General features: G+C 38.9%; 1 protein-coding gene across 4 annotated transcripts in view; it reads right to left on the bottom strand.

The window, feature by feature from the left end:
• LOC132566240 (ubiquinol-cytochrome-c reductase complex assembly factor 1) overlaps positions 1-14354 on the bottom strand; it is a 65489-nt gene that overhangs the window by 34777 nt on the left and 16358 nt on the right. For all 4 annotated transcript variants that reach the window (XM_060231067.1, XM_060231069.1, XM_060231066.1 and 1 more), the window contains exon 7: positions 3864-3972. In XM_060231067.1, the coding sequence (XP_060087050.1) occupies positions 3864-3972 (109 nt within the window). The remainder of the gene's footprint in view (positions 1-3863; positions 3973-14354) is intronic.

Raw genomic sequence — 14354 nt, 5'->3', positions numbered from 1 at the left:
TTTAATTTTAACTGATTTTAATTAGATACTCAGTCTGAGTTTGGGTTTCATTTTGACAGTTTTATGACACTTTCACATAACATCAACTTTTGATAGAGGATGGAATTCAGGCTTGGGAGAAGGAAGAAAGTCTGAAATCTCACATTAGTTTCCTGAAACATTTTTACATCTGAAGATCTGGCTATGCCACTTTGATTCCACATATTAGTCTACTGTGTTTTTTTTTTTAGTTTGCATTTTCATAATTTAAGAATGATCAGAAGACTATATTCTTTATCACGTAGCAATTTATCAAATAGCATCCAAATTAACCTAATGTTTTTGGGCTTTGGGGGCTTTTTTTTTTTTTAAAAGAACTGACTAGTTAGATTAGGGATTCCCAAACTTTTTGAAAATCCAAGTTCATTTGGAATTTTGTCACGGTATAGTGGGTGCAGCAACAATATGGCTGCCACAAAATGGCTGCAGCAGGAGGCAGAACCAGCCACAAAATGATTGCCACAGTTTAACTTCAAGAACATAGTGCTGATAGAAACTGTATACTCGGGTAGTGTTCTGTCTGCATCTCTTACTCACAGACTGACTGAGCAGCTGACATTTTAGAAAGCTTGTGCCCATTTATTGCAAGACAGAAAGCAGAGACAAGGGCAGAGCTGGATCAAAAGTAAATCTTTTATTGAGCCTAATGTTACTAACACTCTGAAACATTGTATCAAGCCAATTTTTATGCTTGTTTTTAAGTTTGGTAGAAAAGTCACAAGTGGAAAAATCAAATAAAGAACATTGGTTAGCCACAAAACTGGGCACACCTGGCTGCATAACCACCAAAGAAACTGACTTCATTAGTTCTAGGGGCAGCAGAGTAAAATTTATATATGAAATCTGCCTGCACCAGTAGAATTGCTGAGGCCAAAGGCTTTCTTTCTGTTTTTACAGCTGTGTCAAGTTTTGGTTCTCAACTCTTGCCAACAATCAAGAGTGCTGAAGGAGCCCAGGTTAAAGGGTCCCAAAAATGTTGCAGCCAAGATTCAGATTGAAACAATTTTAAGAGCCAGTCTATGAATTAATATACCATTTGAAATGGGGTAAGCATAAATTTGAAGTGTAAATGCAGCCTGTTGCAGTGGTTCAAGCCATGATGTCCCTATGTTTGTAATACCAAACAGCATGTTATAAATTAAACAAAGCTGCCAGAGGTGAAAGATAATGATTTTAACATCCACCCTCCCATCAGCTATGTATTGCCAGACAAGCAGGTTGTAGTATTTCACTTACTTTGCCTAAATATTGCATTATTTTCATCTTTCCCAGTAAAATTATTCTTCAAAAATACTCCAATCAATAGTGTGGGTTTTTAAAGAAATAAGTGTATTAACAACATTTTAAACATCTGAATTTTTGGGGGGTGCAACTGAATTTCTTGTCAGTTATACCATTAAACTAATTATCCCTGATGGCTAAATAATTCACTGGTGTGAAATGGCCAATTTATACAGCTTAAAAAAGTCAAACTGACATATCCCAAACTCAACATTTGAAGACAAAAGGTCCCTCAGTTGTGGGTTAGCAAATCCAACAGGATATTGTCTCCCTTTTGGCCTACAAAAGTATCATTGGTGTTAACGAACATTTATTCCTAGATGCAGTTTAAACTTTTTTGCCTTTCAGATTTTAAAATAAGAGGAAATTCTGCCCTTAAAAGAGTACAACTTTAGAACAAAAACAGGTTCACTGGATGACTAGCATTCTTCTTCATCCTAACCTACGACTTAGGGTTGTTCTGAAGGTACTGTAAAATGTCCATAAGATTAAGAGATGGTAATGTGCAAAAATGTTTGGAGGAATGGGATCCCATATACAAGTGGGTAAAAAGTAAAGGTGTTGATTTGGAGTAACAGAAGTTTATTGATCCTCTCCATTCCTTAGTGTGAATGAGTTTGTAGTTGTAGTGGTTTCTTCTTAATTGTATGGTTGTGTATTTTCTATTGTGTTCATTGTGTTTTATTGTGTTTTATAGTGTTCTTGATTTGTTTTTTTTTGTATTTCTTCGTTTATTGTTGCTTTGGATGTATTTGTTTCTTTTTTACTATTTGCTTGTTTGTTTGCTTGCTTAATAAAAACTTTTCCTTTCAAAAATGGAGAATGGAGAACTATGGATGTTCTCAATTCCCTGATGTGAGAGAAATTCAATAGATAAGCAGAAATCAGGCAAGTGCTCAGATATTTCCGCAAGTTGCAGTAGGCCTCTAACCAGGGCCAACAATGCTTAGCTTTGAAGATTTGATGAGAATGGGTTAGCCTGGTCATCCAGGTCTACTACTGATAGTTTAAACAACAACCTGAGAAAAAGCCCGCCAATGCTAGGAAGGAAATAGCAGGTGAAGTGGTGGGGAGTGGTACCAGATGAGGGCAGGAAGGTATGGAAATTTTTGCTCTTCCAGCGACACTTTCCGAGGTTGCTTTGGGTACAATTTTTAAAGGGAAAAGTGGAACTGAAGGAAGTTTTTGGGAAAACTGCAGCAGAGCCAGGGAAAATCCAGATGGGGGGTGGCCAGATGATGATGTCATGCAGAAACCCTAAAAACAACCACTACAGCATGGGAGGCAATGGACAACCTCAGTCAAGTGTGCAAGCCAACTCTGCTGGGAAAAGAGGTGCAAATGGACAGCAGGGGGTACAAAAGTTCTTCACTGCAGCTGTGGGCCAGGTGTTCTTGATCACAGTTCCAAGCAGTTCCTTGTTTTCTCTCTCTCCACTCCATTCTTGTAAAGCAAACTTGGTGCAATGCTCAGTTAAATTTATTAGCCAGCCCAATTACTTTATCTGCCACCAGTTCTGCAAGCCTCTGCTGCTCAATGCACAGATGGCAAACTTTTGCCATCAGCAAGTAGTACTGAACAAAGTGGAGGGAGGAAGGCCTCTTATTAGAAGCCACAGATTTCAGAGAATGTGAAATCATTTTCTTAGTCTGAGGAGCCTCATGTTTCAGAAAGCAAAGCCACACAACTGGTCCCTCTTTCAGCCAATGGACTACCTAAGGAACAGAAACAGATGTGGAACTAAGGGTGCTTGGGGGAAGGTTTGATATCTTTCTACAAGATCCTTTGGATGAACAGCAACACAAAGTCTGTCTTGTGACAGAATACAATATGGTCAGAATACAATATGGTCGGAATACAATATGTCCTATCTTGGATGATCAAAGGTTGAAACTTGCAAAGAATCACAGTACTGTAACATCATTAGACCTCCATATTAAGCCATTTGGTGAGCAACAAGAAATCACTGGCATGCTGGCTAAATTTGAGGTTGGATCCAGTGCTTGTTCTCCAGAACAGAAGGACACATTGGCTGGGGAGAGCAATTGCAATTCCCCCTTCCTGCTGTAGGCCCCACATCATGGCCAGAACTTTTCCTGGAGCTCCCCTGAAACCAGAACAGGAGGGAGTGGCTGCAGTAGAAGAATGGAGATAGAAAAATTCTATTCCGCAAACAGAGTTCTGCTTGCAGTATTGTAAATAAAACATCTGGTGCTGATGCCTTTTTTTGACTAGATACCACTCATCAGTAGCTATGACTACTGATACCATAGCAGCTCACTACGAAGAAATAGCTTTGAATCTGACCCAAGATGAAAACTACGGTTTGCTGTACTTGCTTAAAGGGACAGACCAACAGGAACACCATCTGTCCGCTGTCGTCCTACTCACAATTGTTCTGGGTGTATAAAACAGAAACATCTTAAGTGGACTACTGAGACAATGGTTTACTCCATCTGAATCCTGAAGTGCTGGCTTTATGACACACAACCGTAACAGATGGTTAAAGGGTGACAACTGAGTCTCTGCCAAAGACTACTTACCCCCATCACCTTGCCACGTTGCCCAACATCTTCCCACATAGAATGAACTATATAGCGACACATATATTTTCCTGCCCGACCTTCTTGCTTCATTCGTACTAAACACAGCCTAGAAAAAAGGGAAGGAAATTTGTTTGGCTTAAAGATTCAAGGAATTTTAGGAGTTTAGTAATATAGGATATGAAAACAAATAGGGGTGAGTGAAGGCAACATAGAACTGATATATGTGTCCAGGATATTTTTTGTAGAAAAAACCCAGCAGGAACTCATTTTCATATTAGGCCATGCCCCCTGACATCACCATTATTTAGCATAGGGCTCTTTTGAAGAAAAAGCCCAGCAGAAGCTTATTTATATATTAGGCCACACCCCCTGATGCAAAGTCTGCCGGAACTGCGTTCCTGTGTGTTCCTGCTCAAAAAAAGCCATGTATATGTCTAAGAACACAGAGCAGGGATGTAGCTAATTATAACATAAGGTTCATTCAGAACTCTGAATGTAATAGTACTCCCGCCCTACAGCAAAATTGCTGTCTTAGACTATCTCAAAAAAGGCATGAGTCCAACCTAAAGAGCCTTCCTCCAGCTTAATAGAAGAAAGGGCTACTTAAATTGGAGGATGGCTTTGAACTCTGCTCAGTGGAGTGAGTAGGATCTGTTCTACTATCAGAGAAAACCCAATGAGAATGTAAGCGCCAAGCCTCCCATAGCAGGTGTATTAATTTTAACATATTCACGTGTCAAGAAGTAGATCTGACTCCTCCTGAGATATTTATACTTTTTCCTGATTGGGGCTCCCATTTTAGTTACACTTACATCAACATAAATGGATATTGTAGTTCCAGTATTTAAAAGAGGAAGTAAATTGGCTCCTCATAACCATCATACATTAAGGTTGCTGGATATAGCCTCCAAACTATATAGTAAATATCTTCTACAGAAGCTGGAGGATTAGGAGGTTTCCAACCATGTTAACCACCTTGAGCAAACAGGCTTTAGAAAAGGGCAAAGCACAACCAATCACTGCATAACTCTTTACCAACTAGCCCTCTTCACCAAGGGTCCCATCAAATCTTTGTATACAGCTTTTGTAGATCTTACAGCTGCCTCTGATTTGATAGCAAATGGCTTTGGTTGAAATTGGCAGGCACAAAATCAACAAAGGCCTTTTGTTTATGTTACAGGAACTCCACACCAGCATTTTTTACTAAAAAAGATAGGCACCTCTGGCTCACTAACTGAGGAGATTCCAATTAGCAGAAGGGTAAATGGGGTCTGTTTGGGCCCAACTGCTTTTCAATTTATATTTAAATAACATCATTCTGAGGTCATTAGGCCCTGAGTTTATTCTGCCTTCTTTGTGTTTCAGTAAAGTATCAATTCATATGTCTCTCATATGCATTGGGCTCAAATAGATGCTACATAAGCCAGGCAACTTCTGCAGAGGCCCTAACATTAACTATCCTAAGTGGTGGTGTTTAGAAAAAGGCCTAATCAATTTAAGTGGACCATAGATGGCACCCCAATAGATCAATGTTGCACCTTTAAATATCTCGGGTAACCCTTTGTGAAACCTGTCTTGGTGGGCTTATTTGGTGATTGCCAGCTTTACATCTGTAAGAACCACAGGTGTTATTCTGAAATTTTAGATAATTTATTTTCTGATTGACTCGGCTCTGAAATTATATAGGCTGTCCCACAACTTTGGTATGGAGTACAGGACTGGGGCTGGAAGGATCATCTGGATACAAAACTGGAATTCACCCAAAATATCTTTTTAAAGATAATTTTTGTTCTGCCCAGAGACACTCCAGAGGCTCTGATGGGGGCAGAACTTCAATCACCTTAAAGCAGGTCCCCTGTACATGTTGCCATGCTTAGACTCTGGAGAAAGTGAAGGAATGACAATACTAGTCTATTATGCAGACAATGCCTCATGATAATGCAGAAGGATGCTGCCTGGGAAGCTTACTACAATATTCTTCACTGCTGCTCCATATCAGATGATACCCAGGGTGTCCCTACAGTTGGTACCAATGTTTGGGACTGAGTATTCAAGTGCGATGCAGTTCCAGATGAATAATCAATTTCCAGCTTCAGATTTTCTTTTTGGTTTAAACTCATTAAAAGGGACCATATTAGAGCTTCTATCTGTCCAGCATTAACCTTCATAATCTCAGAACAGTCATTATACCTGTTTAGTTCCAAACTATGCCAATAGTTTTGTTTGAAGGTTGCTGCTACTCCCCAAAATCATGTTTTGCATTTATGTTTTTGTGGAGCTCCAATTCCAGAGGAGTTGCCTCATTATATTCTGTCTTGTCCTCTTTACACAGAGCCTAGAACCAAATTTCTTGCAGCATTCTTCAAGAGCTTAAACTCCTCCTTGGAAGCAGAAAAGCTGATGTTTCTTCTCTCATATACTGACTTCCTCATTTCATAGTGTTGTTGTTTGCTTGGCAGTCAAGAAAATACTGGCAAATACTGTATTTGATGGGTGAAACGTTTTAACATGACAAGCACTTTCAGATCAGGTATTTTAATGATGTTATTTATGTTTTATGTTCTTTGTGACTGATTGTAATGGCTGGCTATATATGATAAATGCTCTCAGTAACAGAAAATGGCATACTGGTGAAGGAAGCTAAACCCTGCCCTCTCCTTCCACGCTGTGTTCTATTGTTTTTGTAGTTTCTGTTCCCACTTTGCTCCCTTTTGGTATCATAGCTGAGCTGAGATCAAAATGCTTATACCAACAGATTACGAGAAGCTAAATTTGGGAGAGAGCTACTAGGGGACCTGCACTCCTTCTGGCACTTTTCCAGGTACACAGTTGCACAGATATTTGTATACATTTTTAAATTTCTAGGACAACTAGGGAAAAACCCTTCACATTTGCACATAGGTCTGTAGAAATACCAAAAACTCTTGATAAAAAGTTCTCTCTCTTAAGCAGAGTTCCAACTTTAAGCATATCAATTTCAATTTAATCTATTTTGTGCAATAGTATTGTTAGAAGATAGCCATTCAACATCTAAGCTTTCTTTTTTTTACACTAGAAGGGGAAAATTTGATTAATTTTGTTTGAAAAGTCTATAATCCACTGGTGGAATGCTCCACTTGGAACAGATTTCTATAGTCTACCCAAACTTCTTACAGGAACAATTCCATTATCAGTTTGTTGAAGTGCCTGATGGATGTAATCCAAACATAGAAAAGATAAAGTCTCAGTTCCTTAAAGCTATTCTGAGATGTCTCTAATAGTTTAACAGTGGAAGTCTCAGTTCCTTAAAGCTATTCGGAGATGTCTCTAATAGTTTAACAGTGGAAGTTATGGGTCTCAAGATGGGATGAAGCTCATCAGTAGCTACTACAAAGATCTAGGACATAATACTTTGGCTATTTGCCAGAGATTCATCCTGTAGTTATGCTTCTTTGTATGAGAGGCATGTATGACCAAATGGAATTTTAAAAATTAATAGTGCTGGATTTTCTATTCCAGCTTAGCTGTTTTACAACCTGGAGAAGGCACAGGTATTAGAGATATGGACTAACAGAATACCTATGCAGTGGCATGAAGACCCTTTTGACCTTTAATCTTCTATTTAAAGTTCCCAGTATTTGTGCAAACTAAGAATGGTAAGTGTACCAAAATCAAGGAGGTTCCCCCCTGCAATAGCATGTTGTCATGTTTTGCCATCAGCAATCCTTGAGGGGTCATAACAAATGCTTCAAATGCTCAACTGTGTCCTTGTGGTAGAATGGTAAGATAGACCATGGCTCATGTGTTGTTATTCTGTAATTATTATAAAGGAGTCAGAGATGAAGTAGATCTGGTGTGGTGCAGTAGTTAAGAATGCCAGACTGGGATGTTGGACAACCAGGTTTGAATTCCAGCTCTGTCACAGAAGCTTAGCAGGTGGATCTTGGGCCCATCTCAATCTCTTGGCCTAGCCTACCTCATGAGGGTGTTATGAAGAAAGAGTGGAAGAGAAGAGAACAATGGGATAAGTTCTTTTGGGTTCTGACTATGAGAAGAAGTAGAATATAAATTATTGCTCCATTCTTGGCTAAGGTATCATGTCTTTCAGCAGAACAGCTTGTTATCCTTTTTCTTGCTGTGGCATATATACATATTTTTAATATAGCCATGGAGACTACATTTTGGATGGTTAACTCTATTAACCAAACATGTACAAGTACTACATTTTTTTATGACTGTATCACCAAAAGGTCTATTGACCATGAAATAAAGATAATTACTCTGAGAAAGGTAACATTTGTCTCCAATATTCTTGATATCATTCACAAATCCTGATGCAATCTCTCTTACTTCCTTATAATGCATCTAGAGCAGGGGTGGCCAAGCTTGCTTAACATAAGAGCCAGAGAATAAAAGTCAGATGTTTGAGAGCCACAAGTCATGAACATTAGATGTGCGAGGGAGGAGAGGAGAGGACAGGACAGGACTACCTTGGCTTGGAGAATAAAGAGAGAAATGTCTTCTGTAAGCAGTTGACAGGGCAGTTGGGGCTTCAAGAGCCACACAGTAGGTGTGAAAGAGCCATATGTGGCTCCTAAGCTACAGTTTGGCCACCCTTGATCTAGAACTGAGTCCACTTGCAAAGAGGAAGGGATAAAAATTCAAGGTAAATAAACAATAACAATAATAATAATAATAATAATAAAAAATAGAACAATTGTTAGATCTTCAAGTAGCAGCTGATATCCATAGATACTACAATTATTGTTTTGGTCCTTTCTTGTTTACCTTTCTGGGGAAAAAATCCTTCTACAGTGTATGTTCCTGGGAAACTTGTTACATGCCACATACCATTGATATGTGAATACTATCACGTGACAGGATCAAAAAGCATCAAGGATTATAAGTAATCAGTGATGGAGTGAACATCAAGTATTTTTCATAAAGCAGGAGTCAAGTTGCACCTTTAAGACCAACCAATTTTTATTTAGAACGTAAGCTTCCGTGTGCTATTAAGCACACTTCATCAGATAAGGAATCCAGCACAGCGAGCAAAGCCATACATAGCTGAGCAGAGCCAAACATAGCTGGTAGGCAGTGGCCCAGAATGCAACATGGTACAGATTTAAGAACCAATGACAGTGAAGTAAAATTATCTGGTAGGCAGTGGTTTAGAATGTAAAATGGTACAATGACAGAATAGTAAAATTAACAAATTGAGCAAACCTTTGATCTGAGTAGCATGAGCATGCGAAAGCAACAAAACAGTAGTATGTAAAAATGTGAGACTGTCAATAACAATCGGAGATGGGTTCAATATATGTAATGGGATAAGCAACCAAAGTCCCTTTTTCAGTGTGTCAATACAGCTAAAAGAAAAATACATTGGATAGTGATGTTCTTGTCCAACTAATTTACTTTTTAACATGTAAACATAATTCTAGTTTGCCATAGGAAAAAGAAATACAATAAAATATAGTGAAAATGGGTAAAGCATATGTAATGAGATATACAGCCAATATCCCTATTTTGAGTACGTCAATACAAATAATTATACTGATACACAATTCTAAAAGATTCTAAAATTCTAAAAGTATTTTTCATATTATACTTAGTCCAGTGCCTGAAAGGACACTGTGTATTTGTATGTATAAGTGCTGTCACAGAGCAGTTCAGCAGCACCCTGAGTGAGGTCATGGAATTCTGAAGTTTATTTTTTTTAAAGGTACCTTGTTACAAGAACTGCCATTTGAGGTTAAAATGACATAGATTTTCTTAGACTATAAGTTTTCTAATTAGATCAACACAGCTGCAAAATCTTTTATTGTTTACCATAAGGCCCTGCTTTGTAATATATTCAATTATTCAGCTATGAAACTATCTATGACTCTAAAGAAGTTTTGCTTCAGAGATGTGATTTTTTAAAAGAAAAGGGCTATTTTAATAGTATTTTAGAAACAATTTCCACAGCAGGTTTCTTCTATTTATTTCATTATTGATGTTATGTATAAGTATCTTTTCTAAATTCACAACAGAAATATTTATGCAACTTGCCTGCTTGTGATCATTAATAATTTTCACCATTCAGTTTATGGTAGGGATTGCTTTCTGATGCAGATAGAACTTATTTTTATATGGCAGTAAATCCTGAGTTCTCTGCTAATATCAATAGTTTGAAATTAAATATTTTTTTTACTTTAAAAGGCTGTTTTATAGCTATATTTTTCATTGCTGTCTTACCCCCTTAACCAAGGTAATTTTAATATCGCATAATCCTTTGCAAATTATAGTTTTTCATTTAGTAATTACAACTTCCCTCCTTCAACTTTATTTCATAACCAAGTCTTTTAAATTCCCTTTTAAAAATATTCTCTCCCTGGTGGATTCTCTGCATATATCAATGCACTTTAATACATTTTTCAGGTGTAATATACTACAGTCCGTTAATTCTATGGAATTTGGAATATTTCTATGGAACCTTCTTCTGTTAAATTTCCCATTATAAAATCCACATGGCAGTTGATTAAATTATTTAAAGCCTCTATACACTTTTTAGCCAAAGCCACAAGTGACCACCATCTTATGAACAGAGACAGCACAATATTCAGACAGGTGTCTATGCAAGCACAAGAATGGGGCTGATGCATGCAGTCTGGCTAGTGCAGAAGCATTCACTCTTCTACCTTCCTAAATCCTGGGATTCAACTGCAGGCCTGCATAGACGGACTGATCCCACTTCTGTGGCAATGGCATTCCTTACTCTGGGAATGTGTCAGAAACAGGTCTAGAGGCAGAGAGGAGCCAAGACTGTGTTGATTTATCCTTCATAGCATTAGGAGACTGGTTCTGTTTCTGGAATTCCCAGAGCTCCCTCTTGTATTAACTTGTTGCCTATTTCCATTTCATAGGCCTTTTCCTCTTGCATACAAAACACAATTTCTCTCTTTTGCTCCACTGCTCATATCATCATCTTTGCTCACCACCCTGATCACATTTTTATGCTAGTTTCTATTGGCTACAAATTACTTTTCACTTTTGTAGTTAATACATCTCATTTCCAGATCTGTTCACACTCTAATCTAGTTCTATATTTAGTTCCCTCTAGATCATGCAACTGTTTCCATCTCCATTTCTTATTCTGCTTGTGTACCAGATTACACATTCTATTTGTTCCTTTCCTCTGTTTCTCTCATGTAAAACTAATAGTTTCCTCTCCATTTGCAATCACATTTCTACACTTCTGTGCTTTCAAATTATATTGCATTAACATCCCATTTCTGCCTTCTTTTCCCTTGCACCTCATATTTCAACTGGCAGTTCTTAGACTTGGACTTATTTGTTTAAATTTATCATGAGTGTTCAATATACTGAGAGTTGGGCAAAAGTAATAAATAAGCATTATTTAAAAACAAAGTTCAGAGACTTCCACCAAAAGAAATTACTGAGGTCTAATCACCGATCAAATAACTTCCCCTACTCACAGAGCCGGCATCAGTATAGCCTGAAGTGTGGCAACTGCCAGGCCCAGGGCTTCTGGCAGGGCCTACTGCCACTTGCCCTTGCCCATACACCTCCTCTGCCACATGTCTGTGTGCCTGTGACGGTAAGGTATGGGTTAAACAGAAAACCAAGAAGACTGAAGACGCACAGAGCCTGTGTCACGTGACCTGAGGGTGGGGGCCAGAGTGCTCGGAACTCTCAGTGAGATTGACAGCTGACGGCTGAGGGAGTCAGTTGATGCCTGACAGAGTCTGAGAGAGTTGGTCTTTGAGAGAGCTGAGACAGTGGCTGAGGAGAGAACCAAAGCTCGCTGCTAGCTCTATAAAAACAGCAAGGGGCTGTGTGTGACTAAAAGGAAGAGTCACCGTGAAGACCTGAACAGTCACAGACACATATACATCTCTTAAGAACTAGAGAGGTGGTTGAGGGAACAGATGTGGGTCTAAAGTTTGAAGGGCTGGGAGTAGTGGCTCCAGTCGACTAGAGAGACTTGGCACATCATACCCACCCCTTGAGTTATATATTCCTGAGGTAAAAGTTTTAAAAGGAACGACTGAGAAGAAAGAGGGGCTGGGGTAGCCATAAACAGCACATAAAAGCGATCCAGTGGGACTGTGAGGCGGGTGCTGTTATAGTGCCCTTCTCACATTCGCTTACTTGCATGCACTCTACCTCCTGCACTCATAGCTGGCTGGGTTGACTACTACTGGTCCCAGCAGAAGATGGTCCCAGCAGCAATAGTCCCAGCTGTACACACTTCTCGGTGTCACTGAGAAACCCAGGTACTGGGAGGGGGGGGGGGGGTCATGAGCATGCAGGACAAGGATAGATAGGGGATGGGCAGAGCAGGAAGAGAGGTATGAGCAGGGGTCCTGAAGGTGAGCATGCTCAATTTCATTAGAGCTCAGAAGCTAAAAAGGTCTCTCTTGGTTAGTATTTGGATGGGACAACCACTAAGGGTTGCTATGCTATGCAGAAGCAGCAATGATAAACCACCTCTGAACATCTCTTGTCTTGAAAACCCTACAAGGTTGTCATAAGTCATTTCTGACTTGATGGCAACAACAAAAAAGGTGGAACAATTCTGCAAAAAACTGTACTATTTGTCACATAAATGCTTATACCTTAATAGCCCTACTCAGCATTTGCCAGATCAGATTTAATGGGAAAAAACATTCCCATATAATTTTCCATCCAACTATCACCAATGTGGAGCCCTCAAAACCTGGAGCCAGACTTCTTAGTTTCATAGCCCATGACTAGATGAAATTAAAGCACAAATCACAAAGTTTGCATCTAAAATGAACATCATGCTTGCCCACTGAAGCAGGAACCTACTCAGCTACTTCCCGAAATTTTCAAGATTATGGGCTGAATCCAGGCAAACATACCCATGGGCACAAGGAATTGTCCCATCACCTTTATTCTGTAGCCCAAACAGGAATACTATGGAGGGGGGGAGCATTTCAGACTGCCACACGAGGTGGGAGGCAGGAAAGTTCCGTGGGCAGAAGTCCTTGCACCTGTGGAAATGTTGGTCTGGATCCAAACTAGGATGGCTACAGCAAAAGTGCTGGGTAAAATAATACTGTCTTTTTAGCAACAAAATTAGAACTCTCCAATTAGCTATTACAATTGTCTATTCCTTTGTATAAATGGAAGCGATAAATGTGTGAGAGCTGCACTACAACCTGATGAAGCACTGAGTTACCCTCTAGTCCGTGTTCTTCAGTTTTAGGCCAAAGGCAGAGCTAGAGCGGATATGAAGAAAACACGAAAGTAATTGCTAGAATAACTAAAATCTCTTTGAAGTTTGCAATTAGCTGAAAGGATGCCAGAGTTATTTGGAAGGCATTCAAGATTTTTGAAAGAGCGAGCTACAGCAATTAGTTTTGCTGCCTTCTGCTACTGCAATGACTACCTCCAGGGCCAGCTGCAAGCAATCCTGCTAGTCTTAACAGCAGCTATTAAGGTTCATCATTCAGTGAAGCACCTGAAAGGAAGTTATAGGAAAGAGGAAGCAATCAGACAGTTCACTGAGTGGGAGGGCATCTCTAATGAAGATTAGCATTTCTGCAGCTAGCTTTTAAAAGACTCAGTTACTGATTTCAGTTTAGTAAATAGTGGGGACAGAATTTAATCAACAAATCACTGGTTTTAACAATGATTCAGTGGGGAATTCTTTCATTAGTCAATAGCCCTAGCATCTTTCTGAAGATGTGAAAGGAGATGAAAGGAACGGTGCAATCCTATGAACACTTACCGGGGATCAGGCCTTATTGTACCCAGTGGGATATACTCCTTAATAAACTTGCATGAACAGTAAACTGATAAAAGCAAAACAATTTTCAACTAAAGTGCTCACAGTAATTTTCACCCCATACAGCAATGTATTCTGATAAGGGTTTTCATTAAATGTTCCAATTGGATGCATACAGTCTAGTTCGTTTTTCAGATGACTTTTGAATACATTTTCTCCTGTAAGCTAATGAGATGCATGACCAAAATGAAGTTCACATTACATGTCAGATCTTTTAAATAAAATGGGAAGGCTGGAAAAGAATACAGAAAAAAAAATAACTGGATCCAGTGATTATTCAGTGATAACTTTTATCTCAAGCATCTATTGAAACTACATTGGTAGGTTTAAATTTAAGGCTCTTTAGCTTCCAGAGAGGCAACTGGAAAAATAATCTACTTCCTTATGAATCACTTTTATATCACTTTGACCTTTTCAAACAGGTAACTTCAGATGAAAAGTAGATTTTGCCTAATTATTTTTCTTGGCTAGTTACTTAATAAATGAAAGGAAAACTCACTTTCTGAGGTGTTAAATATTTTACATGCAACCAATCTGGCATTCACTTAATCTGTAGGTGCATTTTTGAGGTGCAAATGTAAATGTCAATGATATAATTTGTTAAAGGCTTCTGACAACCAGCAAGTAAAGTCACCACAAGTTCTCACAATTCAAACAACTTTTACGTAAATGTGAGCTTTTCCTAAAAC

The sequence above is a fragment of the Heteronotia binoei genome, chromosome 2, assembly GCF_032191835.1.
Source record: "Heteronotia binoei isolate CCM8104 ecotype False Entrance Well chromosome 2, APGP_CSIRO_Hbin_v1, whole genome shotgun sequence".
NCBI lineage: Eukaryota > Metazoa > Chordata > Lepidosauria > Squamata > Gekkonidae > Heteronotia > Heteronotia binoei.
This window is presented reverse-complemented; position numbering and strand designations above follow the sequence as displayed.